We start from the raw sequence: 20,128 nt of genomic DNA on the forward strand, positions 1-20,128 counted from the left end.
GAGGAATAACCCAGTCCAGCAGATTTCGATTTCGATTTTGTTTTTGACATTTCATTTTTGTTTTCTTTTTTTAACTCTTCCAATTCTAGAATAATTTTAAAACATAAAACATATACAAAACAAAAGGTACTATTCAGTGAGTATCACAAAGAGAACAGCTGGGTAACCAACACCAGCTCAAGCAATAGTAGACTTTCCAGGCACCTGGGTGGCTTGATCTTGGGCTTGTGGAATCTAACACTGTGTAGGGCTCCGTGCTCAGTGGGGAGTTTGCTGGAGAGTCTCTCTCCCTCTGCCCTTCCACCTGCTGGCGTGCACGCTTGCTGTCTAAAATAAATACCATATGATTTCATTCATAGGTGGAATTTAGCAAACAAAACAAATGAGCATAGGGGAGAAAAGAGTGAGAGAGGCAAACGAAGAAACAGACTGTTAACTACAGAGAACAAACTGATGGTTACTAGAGGGGAAGTAGGTGGGGGATGAGGGAAACAGGTGATGGGGATTAAGGAGTGCACCTGTCATGAGGAGCACTGGGTGTTGTATGGAAGGGTTGAATTACTATATTGTACACCTGAAACTAATATTACCCTGTATGTTAACTAACTGGAATTTAAATAAAAACTTAAAAAAATCAATCTTAAAAAAAAAAAAAGAAACAGTAAACTGTCAGCCCCTCAGAAGTCCTTAGTTCATCCTGCTCAGAGAGAGTCACTTTCCTTACTTCATAGTAATGCTTTCCCTGCTTTGCTTTGTGGTTTTACTATGTCTCCCTGAACACTACAGTTCACATTTTGGAATTTTTATAAATTTAATCATTCAGTATATATTTCTTTAGTATCTAGTTGCTTTTATTGAATATTTTTATTGAGTTTTTTTTGTTGTTCTGATTCATCCACAATGTTAGCTTGTTACGGTTTACAGCTATATAGGATTTCATTTTATGAATGTATTGCAATTTATCTTTCTATTCTACTATTGATGGACTTTTTTGGTGATGGACATTTTCTTTTTCTTTTTTTTTAAGATCTTATTTATTTATTAACCAGAGAGAGAGAGAGCCAGTGCGTGCGCACAGGCATGAGTGGGGGAGAGGCCGGGTGCAGAGCCTAATGCAGGGCTGGATCTCTCCACCCTGAGATCATGACCTGAGCTATAATCAAGAGTTGGACGCTTAACCGACTGAGCCACCCCGGCGCCCCTTCACATCTATATTTTTACTTATTATTGGGGTCTTTTTCTTGTATCAGTAATTTAGGGGGGCGTTACAGACTCCTGCAATGGTTTTGCATTTGTCTCCCTTATTCTCCATGAAGTACTGACAATTTTTGCATTGTACATATTGAAGCTGTGTTATTAAGTATGTAGAAATGCATGTTGTTACATCGTTCTGGTGACTTCACCTTTTTAATATTTTTTACCTCTTCAAATGGTTTTTGCCTTAAAATCGACTTGGGTATTCCCATAGCCCTACCAGCTTTCTTTTGGTTAATATTACAGGGTGTCTCTTTCTCTGTCTTATTTTTAATCTTTGTGTGTCTGTTTTAGTTGTGTTTCTTAGTAAGCAAGTTAGATAATTTTATAATCCTCTCTGACAGATTATAATCTTTCAATTGGATTACTTAGTTCACTTATGAATTTAACATAATTACTCTTATATTTTGGTTATAATCCCACCATTGTCCTTTTATCCTACCTGCTCTATGTTCTTTTTTCTCTCTTCTTTTGGATTAATTGTGTATTTTTAATTTTTCTATTTTTTACTTCATTGGCGTAGGTATTGTACTTTTACTCTCTTTGTTTTGGGTGACTATCCTGGAGAGTATACCATGCACTCTTGATTTAATAAAGTCTAATATTATTGGCATTTTTACCCTTTCCCAGGCAATATAAAGACTCCAGTATATGCCTTTGGCATATATTTTAATTATCTGAATACATGATTTTTTTATTATGTTAGTCACCATGCAGTACATCATTAGTTTTTGATGTAGTGTTCCATGATACTTTGTTTGAATACACGAATTTTTAATAAGGTTGTCTTTTTATAGCTTAGCATTAGCATGGTGAAACTTTAGGGTTTTTTTTTCTTCTATTCAAACATTGTAGTACATGTGAAGTATTAAGATGAATGACAGTTTCTTGCTTATATAATTTTGTGCTGATAAAACAAAGATTGATGTTAGAATTTTCTGGATTTGATATACTTGGAAAAATTTTTTTAGAGGATACATGGAAAGCTAATACACACACACACACACACACACACACTCCCTCCTGATACACAATCTGTTCAGCTTTTGATTTCCAAGTTCTTTTTTCTCCCAGGACTATCAGTTACCTAACTTTTATCTCTTGTGCTTCGGCTTCTTTTGCACTGAGGAGAGCCTTTCACGGCCCTGTACCTGTGACTAGTCTCCTTTGTGTCCACATCTGCCATTTGCAATTCTTTCTCCACTTTTCAGTTCTCTTCTCTTTTGTTACTGCTTGGATTTCCCTCAGAAAGGCCAGCCGTTTATAAAGATCAGCGAATCAGAGTGCTTCAGGTTGGCAAACCAACCAATCACAGTGTACGGGGCATTGCCTCTGAGTATTTAACTCTTCAGGCTCCGTCGTTGCTTCCTGTTCAGCAGTTTTCACCATTCAGAACGATCCTCGATGCTAGTGAACATCAGAAGACTAAGCTGTAGAGAAATGAGGTTTTAACGTACTCTTAAGGTAGTTGGGCATTGGGGCAATGTACAATTTATTTTTAATCATCACACACATACTGAAGTTCTCTATTTCAAAAATGTTCATCTCTCTTCTACAAAGAATGAAAAAATAATAGAACAGCAACTTCTTGTGGATCAACTCAGCGAAGAACTAACAAAACTTAACCTGTCAATGACCTCTTCAGTCACGGAACCTTGTGGAGACGGGCCAGATGCCAGGATAGCCGCAAAGAGGCCGTGTACTGTACCATTTGATACTCGTCTGGGGCATTACATTTATATTCCAGCCAGACCAGGTTCCAGGAAGGTAATGTCTAAAAATTGGTTTCTTTCTGATTTTGAGATTTAAAAAATATTATGTATAATATCACAGTGTATTTGTATAGTGTCAGCAGGTCTTTTTCTGTTTGATTTCATGGACTTTTACGCATATTCTTTCTTTTTTCATCATGCTTCTTTTAAATAATAAATTAATAAATAGGTGAATGTATAGTTATATTTAGAAGGAATAGTTGGAGATATTGTCTGTATTCACCGAGGAGAAAAGGCTATCCTTTGCCATCGTATTTTCAGACATCTGATATCTTCATGAATATTTTTCTTTCTTTAACCGCACCAGGTTGAGAGGAGATTGGAGGGTATTTATTTTGGTATATTTGGCCTGTTTTATTATAAAATGATATTTATCTATTATTTGGTCTTGCCAAGCTGACATAATCAAGACTATGAAGATCAGTATGAAGTTTCATTTTAATTTTTGTTTATAAATATGTGTGTGGGTGCTAAATACATGCACAAAGATTTTTTTTGAAAAACAAAGAATCTCGAGACACCTGGGTGGCTCAGCCAGTTAAGCGTCTGCCTTCGGCTCAGGTCATGATCCCAGGGTCCTGGGATTGAGTCCCACATTGGGCTCCTTGCCTAGTGGGGAGTCTGCTTCTCCCTCTGCCTGCTGCTCCCCCTGCTTGTGCACTCTCTCTCTGACAAATAAATAAATAAAATCTTTAAGAAAAAAAAAAAAAGAAAGAAAAAGAATCTCTACTGGAATGGAAATCTCTAATGGAAAAGACTAAGTCGCAGATTCATGAATTTTGGTTTCTATTTATTAATTTTTGTGGAGGGAAATGATTTGTTTGAGGTCCCTATGATGGTTACAGTTAAAGGGATGAGCAATAGGAGAGGTGTCAGAGGCCGGGCCCTCTGGCAGGCTTGGGTGTGAACGCCAGCTCTGTGCATAGGCCTGTACGTATGCCTAAACCTGTGTGGGCCCTGGTGTCCTTATCTGTCAGATTGGGGGAAACGTTGGGGAGCGTGTGGAGTATTTACGTGAGATAGTCACTCTGAAACTGCCTGGCACGCTGCATCTCCAGCACATGCGCTCAGGGTGCCTCTACCGTGTCCCAGGCTCCATGCCTCAGAGCGAGTAAGACAGATGCTCCCCTTACCTGTGGTTTTCAATTCTGAGTGGTTGGGTTTTAACATTTAGATCACTGTTATTAATCTCAGCTTCCCTTTGTAGAGTTCTTGACCTGTTCTTCATGGTTGAATACATGGTAAATTTTCATAGAACAAATGGGACAAAGGCAAATTCTTTGTAGGATTCAAATTTGATAACTCTTAATTCAACTTTATAATTATATATCTTCTGTATTTAACTAATTAATTTATTTACTATTGGCTAGTAATGTGAAAGAATTTTCTGTTTCTTCTATTCTTTTATTTTTTAAAAATAACATTTGGGTTTTTTCCCCACTGATTACAAAAGTCATACATATTTATACATTTTCAGTCTCTCTTTTTCTTTTTTACTAGACATTCATACACACACACACACATACACTCTTTGAGGAGATAGGGCTCTGTGGGCTCTTGAAAAAGTTTAGGCCCTTAGGGGTTCTTACCTCTAGCTGTTTGATTAGACTTGAAACAGACATGACTGGAATAACGACTTCCATGGTTTTTTTCAAGTAAGCAAATCCTTAGTTTTGTTTTGTTTTTAAAATTTTCCTTCTACCCCAAAAGAGCCCTGCTAGCCACTAAAAGGAGGGGAAAGGAAGAAGATGCAAAAGTCATAGGATCAGCAGTTGTGAGGGTTCACTGGTTCCTACCATGTGTCCAGGAATTCAGGCCCCCTCTCTTGTTTGGACTGGTTACTGCAGCAGATGTGAGAAGACAGGCTTGCCTGGGAAGACACGTTGTACGCCAGCCTTGTTCCAGTCCTGCTTACTGTTCTCTTGTTCCATGAGTGAGGCAAGGGTTTGTAATGAATACCAAAATTAACCGAATTATACCAAAGAGGACATCTGAAATGCCACTTCATTTTCTCCCTGGAGCTTTGCCTCTTTGGCAGAAGTCTAGCTAATATTTTCTAACTCTGCTAATTTCTTTTAGAGTTCATTAGCTCTAGTATTTTCTTGAAGTGCAAGTAGTCCTCATTTCTTACGAGGAAATGTTTCTGTTCTATTCATTGGAAATACTTTTTTTTTTTTTTTAGGAAATATTTCTTATATGCTTGTTTATACATATTGAAGGGAAACAGCGAAAAGCACTTATTTAATTTTAAAAGAATTATTTGTTATATTTATGCATATACTTGACTGAATAATATTTAACCTGGGGGCATACAATTATGTACTTTTTCCTATTGTTATACACTGTTTTCAACTATATCTTAATCTGAAAAGTTAAACACCAAAATGGAATTATAGGACATATCTACTTATGCAGAATTCCTAAAGAAATTGCCCCTCGCAGCTAAATAGTATACGGGTAAATAAAAGAAAAAGTTTCCAAATTATTTGTCAAATTAATAGGAAAAAAGAGAAAAAACTCCTCCGTCTCAGCAGATACCAAAAACTCATCTGATGAAATGTAAAATCGAATCTTGATTTAAACTTAAAGAAAAAAGTATAACATGTTTCTACTTTCTTAACATGGTAAATATGATATACTTGAAGCCAAGAGCCAGTATTATACATATTAAGGGCACTTTGGAAATTTTTCTTGGAAAGAAAAAATTACAGAGGTGGTCCAAGTCAATGCTTAGGTATAATATAATATCACAAATGCTGATGAAAATCTGCCATATTTCATTGATTGTAAGACTCACATTTTTTTCACATTTTATCATCTTTAATGGCAGGGTATGTTTTATAATTGATGGCATGTCATGGTTTGACAGCTTTTTTTCTTTCTTGATGGAATAAAAATAATGGTGTGTCTTACAGTTGATAGCATTTTAGATTTGATGAAATACGATATAAAATGGAAATAAAAGGAATAGGTAACTAATACACTTTTTTGTGAAGATTTTATTTATTTGTCAGAGAGAGAGGGAGAGAAAGAGAGCACAAGCAGGGGGAGTAGCAGGCAGAGGGGAAAGCAGGCTCCCTGCTGAGCGGCGGGGGGTGGGGGGCTGATCCCAGGACCCCAGGATCATGACCTGAGCCAGATAGTCTTATTAGGTGGCCAACAGCAGAGCCACAAAAATCAGATATCAAGGAATCTTTAGTATCAGATAGGCTTTTCTGGGAGGGATTATGTGAGAAACCAACATCACTCGAATCTTTACCCCATGTGTTATATATATTCTACTCTATGTTATAATTTTAATAGCTTATAATGATTTCTAGTAACCTGGTTAACCGACTAAGCCTGGGCGTCAAGTACTGAAAGTACTTGACATAACTGTATGCTAAGAAAACCAACCAAAGTATTCTTGAGGGATGTATTTTTAAAAATCTTCTGGAAATCTCCAAATTCACAAAAGTGGAAATATTTGTAAAATCTCGCTTTTTCCTGAATGAATTACATTTTTGTTGCGTCACAAAGTTCGTGTGTACAACCCCACACTATACGTTAACAGTTTCACTAAGATTTTGTCTCACACAAAGGCCATTTTTTCTCACAAAATAATTAGTTTTGTTTTGCTTTGCTCTTTAATTCTTTGCGTACATAGTAGCTCAAGGTGAAGAGTGAACACAGCAGGACACAGAGGAGGTGTGTCTGCCTAGCTCGGACCAGGTGCCTTTGCTGTGCAACTCATTCCAGCAGAACAAGCCAACTTCACGGTAGCAAAGTGACAAATTATGTCTCCGGAACCTTTGTGGAACTGTTGGCTGAACCTTTGTACAAAGTTGATATGTGAAAACCACAGTCTATGGTGAATGAGTTAAGCAAAGTTGCAGCATATCTGATAAATCCAAAGCAAATGCATCACTAGTGAGAGATTAGATTATTAGAAATAATCTAAATAATTAGATAATTTTCAGAGAACCAAGTTGCTAAAGGACCTTGGTGAACATCTGCAGTAATTCTAGACTTAGTCTGATTCAGAGGGGACATGATGCCTGTTTTCAAATATTTGAAGGCTTGGGATGCCGGGGTGGCTAAGTCAGTTAAGGATCTGACTTCGGCTCAGGTCATGATCTCAGGGTCCTGGGATCGAGCCCTATATCAGGCTCTAAGCTCAGAGGGGAGTCTGCTTCTCCCTCTCCTTGCTCATGTTATCGCTCTCTCAAATAAGTAAAATAAAATATCTGAAGGGGCTTGTCATTATTGTTACCTTTTGTCTCTAGAAGTAGGACTTCAGAGAAGAAGTGCTAAGGGACTATACAGAAAGGTCAATCAGGGAAAACTGCTGGAGATGATATGGGAGGCCCCAGGCTTCTGAGGGCCCCCGCAGCCTATGTTTCAGCAAAGGTTATGTTACAGACAGGAGTCAAATATGGGGTGAATAGTTGAACTCAGTAAGCTTTAAAGTTCTCTCTAGCCTTGTGGCTATATAATTCTGGGAAAAAATGGTTAGAATAAAATACTGGCTTCTCGTTGTATACGCCTCACTTATTTGAGTACTTACATAGTGATCAGTACTGTTTGGGGTATGGGTGAAAATGCTAACGCAGGGAGCTACTGAATGCAGAAGCAGCTCGAGGGAAGCAGGACCCAGGACTTAGGTTGGAAGGGGCCAGGGTGTAGAAGGCTTTACGAGCCTGGAAGGGGCAAAGAACCCTTGTATTGGGCGTGGTGACTGTTAAGGAATGAATTTTCTAAATATTATTAATTGTTGTGGAATTTGTTTGGTGTTCATATTAAGCTGGATCGTTTGATTTTCTTTGTAGAAAGAAGTTTTAAGAGCAAATTATAATTCTAGAGAACAAAGTTTGCCTCTGGACAAAAAATTTTATTTGCTCCTGGAATAATTCCCATTCCGTTGACAAAGAGAAACCTTGATGCCTATTTGTTGTGGGGCAAAATGAACATGTGGGTAATTGTGCTTGTTAGAGAAATACTCCTTGAGTTGGTTCTTCTGTAGCTAATTCCCCTCCCCCATTCCCTCGTACCTCAGGACAGGGAGTCCACCTAGAAAACTTTACTCTGCATCCATGATGGTACCGATGTGACAGATGGTCTTATTAGGTGGCCAACAGCAGAGCCACAAAAATCAGATATCAAGGAATCTTTAGTATCAGACAGGCTTTTCTGGGAGGGATTATGTGAGAGACCCACATCACTCGAATCTTTACCCCATGTGTTATATATATTCTACTCTATGTTATAATTTTAATAGCTTATAATGATTTCTAGTAATAAATTCAATGTTTCCTCTAATATTTTATTTACCTTTTTTGAGAAAAAACTCTGAATCTGGTTCCAGAGAGGTGGTGAAAAAGGAAATATTTGGTAACTAAAACTAGAATAAAATTATAGCAGTTTCTAATTTTTGTTGTTGTTTTCCAAGGTCATTTTTAAAAAAGATTTATTTATTTATTATTTGAGAAAAAGAGAGAGAGAGAACGGGAGTAAGCGTGGGGTGGGGACAGAGGGAGAGGGAGAGAAGGAATCCCAAGCAGACTCCCTGCTGAGCGCAGAGCCCTATGTGGGGCTGGATCCCACGACTCTGAGATCATGACCTGAGCCAAAATCAGGAGTCAGATGCTTAACTGACTATGCCACCTAGGCACCCCTCCAAGGTCATTTTTTGAGAACTTAAGGTACATTGCCAATAGAAGCATGTTATAATATAGAAAGTTCCCAGGCTAGCCCATGAATATCTATTTATCCATGATACGTATTAACTGTGTGACTTGGAGCATTAAGTTAGCTGTCCCTAACCACCACGTGTAAAGTGTGAGTAAATCCATTTGGATTTACTGCAGTGTAGTACGCAACATGTCATTGCCTCTTATCATACTGTGTATGGGTTTCACGTTTGCTGGGGAGAGTACCTGTGCTATGTTTAAGAGCTGTGATGTTTTCACTCCTGCCTCTTTGAATACTATTTTCCATGAAGGTATAATTGAAGATACAGAGCTTTCTAGAAGGTGGAAGAGCTGTGTAGATTCTAAAAGATGTATGTGTCCATGGGACACAACAGTATCATGAAATCTATTTTGACTTTTGCATGTTTTCAGTTATTGGCTATTTTAAGTGTAACTAATAACCTCTTTAAAGACATTTTGAGAAATAGGCTAAAAATAAACATTAAAAAAAATCACTTTTTTTGTTGGGTGGGGTAATCACTTGTAAGGTCTACACAAGTCCTTCTGTGTACTCTCTGGATCGAGTAGTTGCTGGATTTCGAACACGAAGTCAGATGCTGCTGGGTCACTTAGAAGAACAAGATGAAGTCCTCCACTGCCAGTTTTCTGACAACAGTGATGATGAAGAATCCGAAGGCCAAGAGAAATCTGAAATCAGGTGTGTTAAATATCGACTGACTTAATAAACATATGATGTAATAAATATATATAGATGTAGGTCTTTTTTTCATTAACATGAATCTTTACCATTTAATATAAGAGTAAGTAGTTTTTGGCTAAATGCACTGTCTGTTAATGTGTTATGAAACCAGTGTTTGAACACAAGTCATCAGTCTTCAAATTGAAAAATAATTTTGCATTTAGGGCTTTTATAGTTGTTGGATTTTAATTTTCAGAGAGAACGTTTTTGGATTTCTTGATTTTGCTGCCACAGTGGCAACAAACGTGATGAATTTTCCACTGAGTTCACCTTGGGGGAGATATCCTTTTATTTTGAGGACTATTAGTAAAATTCTGTTTATATAATTAATAATTTTAGCATTACTGTCAGTTTTGGGGAAGCTAATTTGAGGGCAGATGAGAAAACACTAACAGATAAGTTACCTTTGATCCTGATCTTTTTTTTTTAGATGTAGAAGTCACTCATGGATTCAGAAGCCAGGCTCTGTTTGTTCTCTTGTTGAATTGAATGATATTCAGGATCAAACCCAAAAGTCAAGCTTGGGGAATGAAGGTACACAGACTTTTTTGAGTAATTTAGATTTAATGTTTATAACACTTTTTTTTTAGTCAATAATTTAAGGAGCATCTAGGAATTCTCAAAGATGGGATCTTAGTAGGAGTGCTTTCCTGGTTGGTAGAACTTCCTTATGTTCTCTTATTTTTCATTCTCTACTCTTTAATAAAAAAATTTTCCCAACAATCAATTCTGGCTAGAGTTATAGGCTAAATGTCTCAGAATGGGGATCTTGTATCCAGACTCGAGTTGATATTTGCATTGTACTCTTGACTACTTTAAAATACATTTTGAGTAATTTACTAGGGGTCGCCTGGGTGGCTTAGTTGGTTAAGCATCTGCCTTTGGCTCAGGTCATGATCCCAGGGTCCTAGGATTGATCCCTGCCTCAGGCTCCCTGATCAGCAGGGGTTTTGCTTCTCCCTCTCCCTCTGCCCCTCCTCCCTGCTTGTGTGCTCTCTCTCTCTCTCAAATAAATAAAATCTTTTTTTTAAAAAGGTAATTTATTAGGTGTCTACTGCTTCACTGGCATACCTGCCTACCAATAGTGATGTATGCAACATTAGAGCCAAATTCGTCTGCTGAGTGCTTGTAATGTTCTAGCATACAACTGATGGGAGTTTTTATGCATCCAAAAACAGCCTCAAAACGTTTTGTTGCCAAAACTGTGGTGATTTCTAACTCATTTCTCTTGGCCTATGAGTGGTCAAAACACAAAAAGAGCGTAGGGAATATCAATTACATGATAGGTAAGTCCTACACTATGAAAATAGAGAGTATCTTATCTTTTAGAGAGCCTATGCACGTAATACTAACAGAACTTGACTATATCACAAATAAAACACATTTAAGAATGTATTAATGGTATAGATAGTGCTATGCATGTATAAATAATGCCTACTCAAGTAGCCATCCTTGAACTGTTTGGTACTGGTCTCCAACCAGGTAAGAAACTTAGACCAGAATGTATTTTATTTTTTTTAATAATAATTTTTTATTATGTTATGTCAGTCACCATACAGTACATCATTCGTTTTTGATGTAGAGTTCCATGACTCATTATTTATGTATAACACCCAGTGCACCATGCAATATGTGCCCTCCTTAATACCCATCACCAGCCTATTCCAATCCCCCATCCCCCTCCCCTCTGAAGCCCTCCGTTTGTTTCCCAGAGTCCATAGTCTGTCATGGTTCAGAATGTAAATCAGCGTACTAGCTTCTTCACTGAGGAAGTCTTGGTGTGAAAAAAAAAAAAAAAAGTTAGCCTAATCAAAACAGTGACGTCGTTGGCTTACATTCCAATAGCCATCAGTGCTGGGCTGCACTTCGAGTAATCTGGTGTAGACCACATTCTCCGATTACAATAAAAATAGAAGTTAATGGGAAAAAATTTCAACCCTCTACCCACCTGAGAAACTTTATACCTTTTTAAAATAACTCAGGTTAAAGAAACGCTCAAATCACATATCTAAGGGCAATGAAATACTATGTATCGGAACCTACAGGATATGGCTAAAGCTTGCTATAAGCTAGAAAATTAAAGTCCCAATTTTTTCCTCTCTTTCTTTCCGTTCCTGTTTGTCTCTTCCTCTGCTGCCTCTAGACTGTTTCTCTGTCTGCGTCTCTTACTTAACTCCACTGCTGTTGAATACTTCATAAGCAGGTAGTTTTATTTCTCAGCCTTGCTTCTTTTTCTTTAAAGATTTAAAGATTGAATGTCTCCAGGAGAGTCAAGATTTGAATTTGCAAAAATTAAGGAATTCAGAACTCATACTTACTGAAGCTAAACAAAAAATGAGAGAACTTACAATTAACATCAAGATGAAGGAAGATCTAATTAAAGAATTAATAAAAACAGGTAATACTGTCCTGTGAACCAGCTTATATGAGAAAGAAAAGCTTTTACAATTGCTTCTGATGTTGCAACATTTATTTCAGTTTTTGACACTGAGCTCTGTCCGCTGTAGCTTGGAACTTGGTATAACAAGGTGTGTCTCATAGCCAGTAGGTGGAGGTTAGTTATTAGAACTTTTTTACTTTGGAATTTCGTCTGTGAATGGTTCTGCCACTGTGAGCTCTGTGTTGTGCTGAAACTCTAGGGGTACTTAATGTTTTTTGCCACTTTTTAAAGAAACATTATACTACGTATCTGGGAATATGTCAGATATTTTTTTAACTCATTTTAATATTATTCATCCTCATTCTTTCGGATAGTTTGTTTTCAACATTATTAATAAACTTTCTATTTCAAATGTAGATCCTTTTTATTTCCCCTAAGATGTAAGGATTTATCCTTGAGAGCTCTTCTCTTCGTGAGCCAAGCTTTTAGCTCTTCCCCTTAGTTTCACATCCTGCCTGGGTGGGCGTATGTACCACATCCTCTCCTCACCCTTAGCTACATTATTAGGCTTCTCTTGAAAAGCATGTCTCAGGCTTTTTGGTTTTTTTCCCCTAATAGACTCAAAGTGTGAGCTTTGACTACTTTCAAATTCAGTAAGGAATTGAAGGGATAATAGACAATAGCATTTCTTTTTTTCAGCTCCAGTGAAACACTGGTCACATTAAGGGACCTGAAGGAAATATTACCACCTTTTTCTTGAAGCCCAAGGCTATAATCGTGCTCAGATTACAGGAATGATGGTGGCTCCCAGCTCCTCTGCCAGCAGGGGGCAACCTGCCTTCCCACTTCCTTCGTCTTTCCGGCAAGCTTGCTTTCTGCTTATCTGGCCTCTTTGCTCAGCCTCCTCTCCGTAGCTGCTGTCCCAAAGCAGTTCCCTTCCTCAGTCCTAGTGACAAATGTGCTGTCCATCGTCGCAGCTCCAGTTGTCCCAGATGTTTAACTGAGCTTGACCGCGCTCCTCCTTCACAGGCAGGACCAATGCCAGCAAATCTCTCTTAAGAGTGGCTAGGAACTGGGGCGCCTGGGTGGCACAGCGGTTAAGCATCTGCCTTCGGCTCAGGGCGTGATCCCGGCGTTCTGGGATCGAGCCCCACATCAGGCTCCTCCGCTATGAGCCTGCTTCTTCCTCTCCCACTCCCCCTGCTTGTGTTCCCTCTCTCGCTGGCTGTCTCCATCTCTGTCAAATAAATAAATAAAATCTTAAAAAAAAAAAAAAGAGTGGCTAGGAACTGATTTAGGGGTTTAAATAGCTTCTCCATCAGGGTACTGCCTGTGGAAGTTAAGGATATGTGCCCTTCTTGAACAAATGATTTTCATTTAGATAGGCGAGGCTACCGTGGGATCTCTCACTAAACAGGCACACTTTTGTAGCCTGGTATACTCATCCTGGTTGCCTTAAAGTAGAGGATATTGGAACTTACACACAGAGAAGTTCCTCTTCTTACTCTTTAGGACCAAGGGCAGTTTGGAGCTTTGCTTAGAGATGGTGAGTCGCGAAACAGTCAATGTGTACTTGCTTTTCAAAGCCTCCTCATCGAAGTCTTCCCCCAAATAGCAGTTATTTCAGCCAACACCAAGTATTTCATCAATTCTAACCACATTCTTTCACATTTTCCTAACTCCGAAATCAGGATGCACCTTACCCTCCGTGGTGTCAGGGCAGTTATCACGTAACTGGTGTAATTGGTACTCTACCGTTTTTCTTAGTGACTCACGAAATACTGGCGTGTTGAACAATTTATGGGGTCTTAAATTCATTCAAGTATAGTAGGCATGTGTATTTTAAAATTAGATAAACAGAGAATTAGCCAGAAGACGACTCACAGTGCATTTAGTTCAGTCATTGCTTTTTATTAAAAAAGAGAGATTTTCACCATTGCAGTAGAACACACTTCCCCCGGTGATAATTCATCCCACAAGCTTTGGACTCTTACTTTTCCACTGCCACGAGTTTGCTAGTCGGGGATAAGTTGGCTGTTCAGAACAAATCGAAACCAAGTTTTTAGGGTCAGTGGCTGAGCTTAGGATGAAGAGAGATACAGAAATATCTGTATTCTGTTTTTCTCTATGTTCCAAATATAAGGAAATGGTTGAAAAAATTCATCTTTGACAAGTTCAGCTGAATGGAAGAAGAGGGGGTCGGCTCTAGAATGAAAGATTCATAAGAGACAACAATCAGATGTATTGTGGGCCTTGTGTGGATGGTGATTACAATAAACCAATTGTAAAAGACATTTTGAGACAACTGGGGAAGTCTGGATAGAGTCAGGTAGGGATTAATATTGTTAGGTGTGGAAGAATTTTTGGCTATGTCCATATTTGGTATAGGTGTTTATTGAAGTATGTGTAGGTGCGATGACGAGACATCTGAGATTGTTTTACAGTTCTTCAGCCAATTAAAATAGAAGAGAGGCATAGATGAAGCAACTATGGCAAAATCTTGTTAACTCTTAAATCTCAGCGATCGGGGTTCATCATATTCTTTTTTTACTTTTGAGATGTTGGGAATTTTTTGTAGTAGAGCAAACAAGATTACAGGGAGCAGGAAGCCAGAGGGTAGTAAGCAAAAAGCCAAAGAGTCACCCCAAATATTTTTCTTACCTGGAGTTTGATGCCAGCAAAGCTAAACCCCCAATTCAGAAAATCAGAAATGTCCCACTGACACACAAAGAGGAGCCTAGGAGAGGATGGACAAAGGATGGACCAGCACCAGGTGCGAACAGTCAGTAAGCCGCTGATTATTAAGGGGCCAGGTGGCAAGTTGTGTTTGATGAGGATGGGCGGGGACAGCTGGGCTCATACTGCTGGGTCTAAAATAGATACACACCCAGCTGGAATTTGAAGAATAGAGCATTTTTAGGGTGTTGATGTTTTACTTAGTTTATTTTCTTAAACAATTATATGTTATTACTATTATTACTGTGGTGAAGGTAACGAAGCCAAGTCCGTAAGCAAACAGTATTCTCTGAGAGTAACAAAACTTGAGCACGAAGCAGAGCGGGCGAAGGTGGAACTAACTGAAACAGAGAAGCAGCTACAAGAACTAGAAAACAAAGATCTCGCTGATGTTGCTTTGAAGATTAAATTGCAGAAGGAGTTCCGTAGAAAGATGGATGCCGCAAAGCTAAGAGTCCAGGTAATTTTCAAAGTGTAACTGAGCAAGGCTTGCTTAAGGCTTACTGCTTTCGTAGCTGGTTAGGAAAGAAGTAGGATCCGGTTTTCACCAGCAAGAGAAACTGAATGGCAGCTTTTCTTTCCCGGTGTGCTGCCAAGTTTGCCTCCCTTCAGTCTGGATACTATATTTTTCATTCAAAAAGTATATTATTTTAAACTTTTATCAAAAACCATGGTGAGAAATAAAGATAACCACAGAAATTGTGTTCTTTTCTGAAGGACAAAAGATTGATGATTAAATAATACATAGAAAACATCTGGTAGGTATAGGGCACCTTGTAGACACACTCAACAAATGCTAATTATTTCAGACCATTTTCTGAAACCATCCCTGATTGCTTTAAGAAAGGTTAGTAACTGACTACTAACTTCTCATTCTTGATTTCCTAATGCTGGATTTAGCTATGGTCTCAGAAATAGCTACCATTAAAAATGCCATTCTATGAAAAATACTCCATTACAGAGAGATTTTGTGTATAATGAAGCCATTTTCAGATGCTTTTGGGATGCCCAGAGTGCTTTGTCAGTCTGATTCTAATGAATTTGTTAGAATGCTATCTCCGTTTTTTTCATTCATCATCTATTACTTTCCTTTTGTTTCCATGGTAGGGAGAGTGGAATTGTAATTCACCTGTTCATAGCATGATTTATTTTTGGAACTGTGCCACATTTATTTTCTCTCAACAAGGTGAGTGTCCACTGCACATGAGCAGACCAAAAACCAAATCCCACCTCAGACATCTGGCCATCCCTCCTCAAGTTTTGACCTAAGTGGCCTGTCAACACAGAGCTAAAATAGTATGACTTAACATATGAACTGCTTAGAGAAGGATGGTAGTGGTATGTGTCACCCATTTTACTTTCCTTCATAGTACTTATTTCCAGAATACATGTTTCCGTTTAGCAGTTCACCTCAGCGTGTCTTGAAATCAGTTCTTTTTCACTTCTCAACTTTTTGTCAGACACTGCAATGTCTGACAAAGTACTCGTGTTATCAAAACATTAGTAGAACAAAAGACTTAAGATTTTTCCTTTGCGTTTATTATGAAATTTTACTTACAGTTTCATAGTTTTATATCCAAACTTCAGTTCAGATTGTCATTCTTATGCTCAGTATTAATAATAACCAAAATGATTGTTTTTCTAAGGAGTCTGTTCATCATAGAAACCTATGGTTTAAGCCTTGTTTGTGGATTTAGCAAAGATTTTTTTCCCCAAGTTTTTATTTAAATTCAAGTTAGTTAACATAGATAGTTGTATTGCTTTCAGGAGTAGAATTTAGCGATTGATCACTTACACACAGCACCCAGTGCTCATTATAAGAGTGCCTTCCTAATGCCCATCACCCAGTTAGCCCTTCCCTCCCACCCCCCTCCTCTCCATCAACCCTTAGTTTGTTCTCTATAGTTAAGAGTCTCTAATGGTTTGCCTCTCTCTCTTTTTATCTTATGTTATTTTTCTTTCCCTTCCCCTATGTTCTTCTGTTTTGTTTCTTAAATTCCACATATGAGTGAAATCATATGGTTATTTGTCTTTCTCTGATTGACTTATTTCGCTTAGCATAATACCCTCTTGTTCCAGCCACCTCGTTGCAAATGGCAAGATTTCATTCTTTTTGATGGCTAAGTAATATTCCTGTGCGTGTGTGTGTGTGTGTGTGTGTGTGTGTGTGTGAGTGTGTGTGTGTGTGTGTGTACCACATCTTTATCCACTTACCAGTTGATGGACACTTAGGCTGTTTCCATTGTTTGGCTGTTGTTGACAATGCTCCTATAAACACTGAGGTGCATGTACCCCTTCAAATCTGTTTTTGTATCCTTTAGATAAATACCTAGTAGTGCAATTTCTGGGTTGTAGCGTAGTTCTATTTTTAACTTTTTGAGCAACCTCCATACTGTTTTCCAGAGTGGCTGTACCAGCTTGCATTCCCACCAACAGTGCATGAGGGTTCCCCTTTCTCCGCATCCCCACCAACATCTGTTGTTCCCTGTGTTGTTAATTTTAGCCATTCTGACAGGTATGAGGTGGTATCTCATCGTGGTTTTGATTTGTATTTCCCTGATGATGAGTGATGGTGAGCGTCTATTCGTGTGTCTATTAGCTATCTGGATGTCTTTCTTGGAAAAATGTCTGTTCATGTCTTCTACCCATTTCGTTAACTGGATTATTTGTTTTTTGGGTGTTGAGTTTGATAAGTTCTCTATAGATTTTGGACACTAGCCCTTTATCAGGTATGTCATTTGCAGGTATCTTCTCACATTCTGCTGGTTATCTCTTGGTTTTGTTGACTGTTTCCTTTGCCGTGCAGAAGTTTTTTATTTTGGTGAAGTCCCAATAGTTCATTTTTGCTTTTGTTTCTCTTGCCTCTGGTGATGTGTCTAGTAAGAAGTTGCTGTGGCTGAGGTCAAAGAGGTTGCTGCCTATGTTCTCCTCTAGGAGTATGACGGTTTCCTTTTTTTCACATTTAGGTCTTTAATCCATTTAAATTCATTTTTGTGTATGGTGTAAGAAAGTGGTCCAGTTTCATTCTTCTGCATGTGGCTGTCCAGTTTTCCCAACACCATTTGTTGAAGGGACTGTTTTTTTTTCCATTAGGTATTCTTTCCTGCTTTGTTGAAGATTAGTTGACCATAAACTTGTGGGTCCTTCTCTGGGTTCTCTGTTCTGTTCCATTGATCTAGGTGTCTGTTTTTTTTGCCAGTACCACACTGTCTTGATCATTACAGCTTTGTAATATAGCTTGAAGTGCAGAATCATGATGCCTCCTGTTTTGCTTTTCTTTTTCAATACTGCTTTGGCTATTTGGGGTCTTTTCTGGTTCCATACAAATTTTAGGACTATTTGTTTTAGCTCGAAGCAAAATGCTGGTGGTATTTTGATAGGGAGTGCATCGAATGTGCAGATTGCTTTGGATGGTATAGACATTTTAACAATATTCTTCCAATCCATGAGCATGGAATGTTTTTCCATTTCTTTGTGCCTTCTTCAATTTCTTTCGTAAGTGTTGTATAGTTTTCAGAGTACAGATCTTTTATCTCTTTGGTTAGGTTTATTCGTAGGTATCTGATGTTTTTTGGTGGATTGTAAATTGTTCTATTCCTTGATTTCTCTTTCTGCGTCTTCATTATTGGTGTATAGAAATGCAATGGGGGGCGCCTGGGTAGCGCAGTCGTTAAAGCGTCTGCCTTCGGCTCAGGGCGTGATCCTGGCGTACCGGGATCGAGTCCCACATCAGGCTCCTCTGCTATGAGCCTGCTTCTTCCTCTCCCACTCCCCCTGCTGTGTTCCCTCTCTCGCTGGCTGTCTCTCTCTGTCAAATAAATAAATAAAATCTTTAAAAAAAAAATTAAAAAAAAAAAAAAAGAAATGCAATGGATTTCTGTACATTGATTTTATATCCTGCAACTTCGCTGAATTCACATATCCGTTCTAGCAATTTTTTGGTGGAGTCTTTTGGGTCTTCTACATAGAATATGTCATCTGTGAAGAGTGAGTTTGACTTCTTCCTTGCCAATTTGGATACCTTTTATTTCTTCTTGTTGTCTGATTGCTGAGGCTAGGACTTCCAGTACTATGTTGAACAACAGTGGTGAGAGTGGACATCTCCCTCGTGTTCCTGACCTCAGGGGAAAAGCTCTGTTTTTCCCCATTGAGGATGATATTAGCTGTGGGACTTTTGTGTATGGCCTTTATGATGTTGAAGTATGCTCTTTCTATGTCTACTTTCTTGAGGGTTTTTATCAAGAAAGGATGCTGTATTTTGTCACATGCTTTTTCTGCATCTATTGAGAGGATCATATGGCTCTTATCGTTTCTTTTATTAATGTCGTGTATCACATTGATTGATTGATTTGCAGATATTGAACCACCCCTGGAGCCCAGGAGTAAATTCCACTTGATCATGGTGAATACTTCATTTAATGTACTGTTGGATTCAATTTGCTAGTATCTTGTTGAGAATTTTTATATCCATGTTCATCAGGGATATTGGTCTGTAATTCTTTTTAGTGGGGTCTCTGTCTGGTTTTGGGGTCAAGGTAATTCTGGCCTCAGAAGGAGTTTGGAAATTTTCCTTCCATTTCTATTTTTTGGAACAGTTTCAGAAGAAGAGGTGTTAACTCTTCTTTAAATGTTTGGTAGAATTCCCGTGGAAAGCCATCTGGCCCTGGATTCTTGTTTGTTGAGAGATTTTTGATTCCTAATTCAATTTCTTTGCTGGTTATGGGTCTGTTCAAGCTTTCTGTTTCTTTCTGTTTCAATTTTGGTAGTATACATATCTAGGAATTTATTTATTTCTTCCATATTGCCCAATTTGTTGGCATATAAGCGCTCATATTCTCTTTTAATTATTTATATTTCTGCGGTGTTAGTTGTGGTCTCTCCTTTCATTTGTGATTTTATTTACTTGGGTCCTTTCTTTTTCCTTTTCGATAAGTCTGGCTAGGGGTTTATCAACTTTGTTAATTCTTTCAAAGAACCAGCTCCTAGTTTCGTTGATCTACTGGTTTGTTTTTTTTTTTTATTTCTATATCATTTAGTTCTGCTCTGATCTTTAGTATTTCCCTTCTTCTGCTGGTTTTAGGTTTTATTTGCTGTTTTTTCCCAGCTCCTTTAGGTGTAAGGTTAGGTTGTATAAGACTTTTCTTGCTTCTTGAGGAAGGCCTGAAATAGTGAAGGTTATTTTTATATGTTCTATATTTCACACAGCTACAGTGATTGAATTAAAAGATTATATGAAAGGTTATTAACAGGGTTTGAGAATTATCCTGTTCTTTTGTTTTCCGTGTTTCTTGTTGCGTATCTTTTTCTGCTAAGGGGACTGATGAGGAAAGGAAAGAAGACACAGAACATAATTAAGCTCCAAAGAAACATCCCACACAGCAGGGGACTGACACAGGATTCCCATGTAGTTTTAAGAAATGTCTGTGCCTTCGACCTCTTCCTACACACCCAACGGGGGTGGGGATGACAAAGATGATGAGGTGTTGGGGCTGGGGAGGAGGATGGTAGTTACCAGTTAAGCGTCTACATACCAGATGTTTCATATGTATTATTTAAT

At 38.3% G+C, this 20,128-nt stretch overlaps 1 protein-coding gene across 1 annotated transcript in view; it reads left to right on the forward strand.

Annotated features, from left to right (window-relative positions):
* Positions 1–20,128, forward strand: part of KIF27 (kinesin family member 27) — an 80,572-nt gene that overhangs the window by 25,107 nt on the left and 35,337 nt on the right. The window contains exons 6-10 of the mRNA XM_040620200.1: positions 2,815–3,021; positions 9,244–9,413; positions 9,886–9,989; positions 11,698–11,853; positions 14,826–15,031. Of these exons, the coding sequence (XP_040476134.1) occupies positions 2,815–3,021; positions 9,244–9,413; positions 9,886–9,989; positions 11,698–11,853; positions 14,826–15,031 (843 nt within the window). The remainder of the gene's footprint in view (positions 1–2,814; positions 3,022–9,243; positions 9,414–9,885; positions 9,990–11,697; positions 11,854–14,825; positions 15,032–20,128) is intronic.

Source organism: Ursus maritimus, unplaced genomic scaffold (assembly GCF_017311325.1).
Source record: "Ursus maritimus isolate PB19 unplaced genomic scaffold, ASM1731132v1 scaffold_34, whole genome shotgun sequence".
Lineage (NCBI taxonomy): Eukaryota > Metazoa > Chordata > Mammalia > Carnivora > Ursidae > Ursus > Ursus maritimus.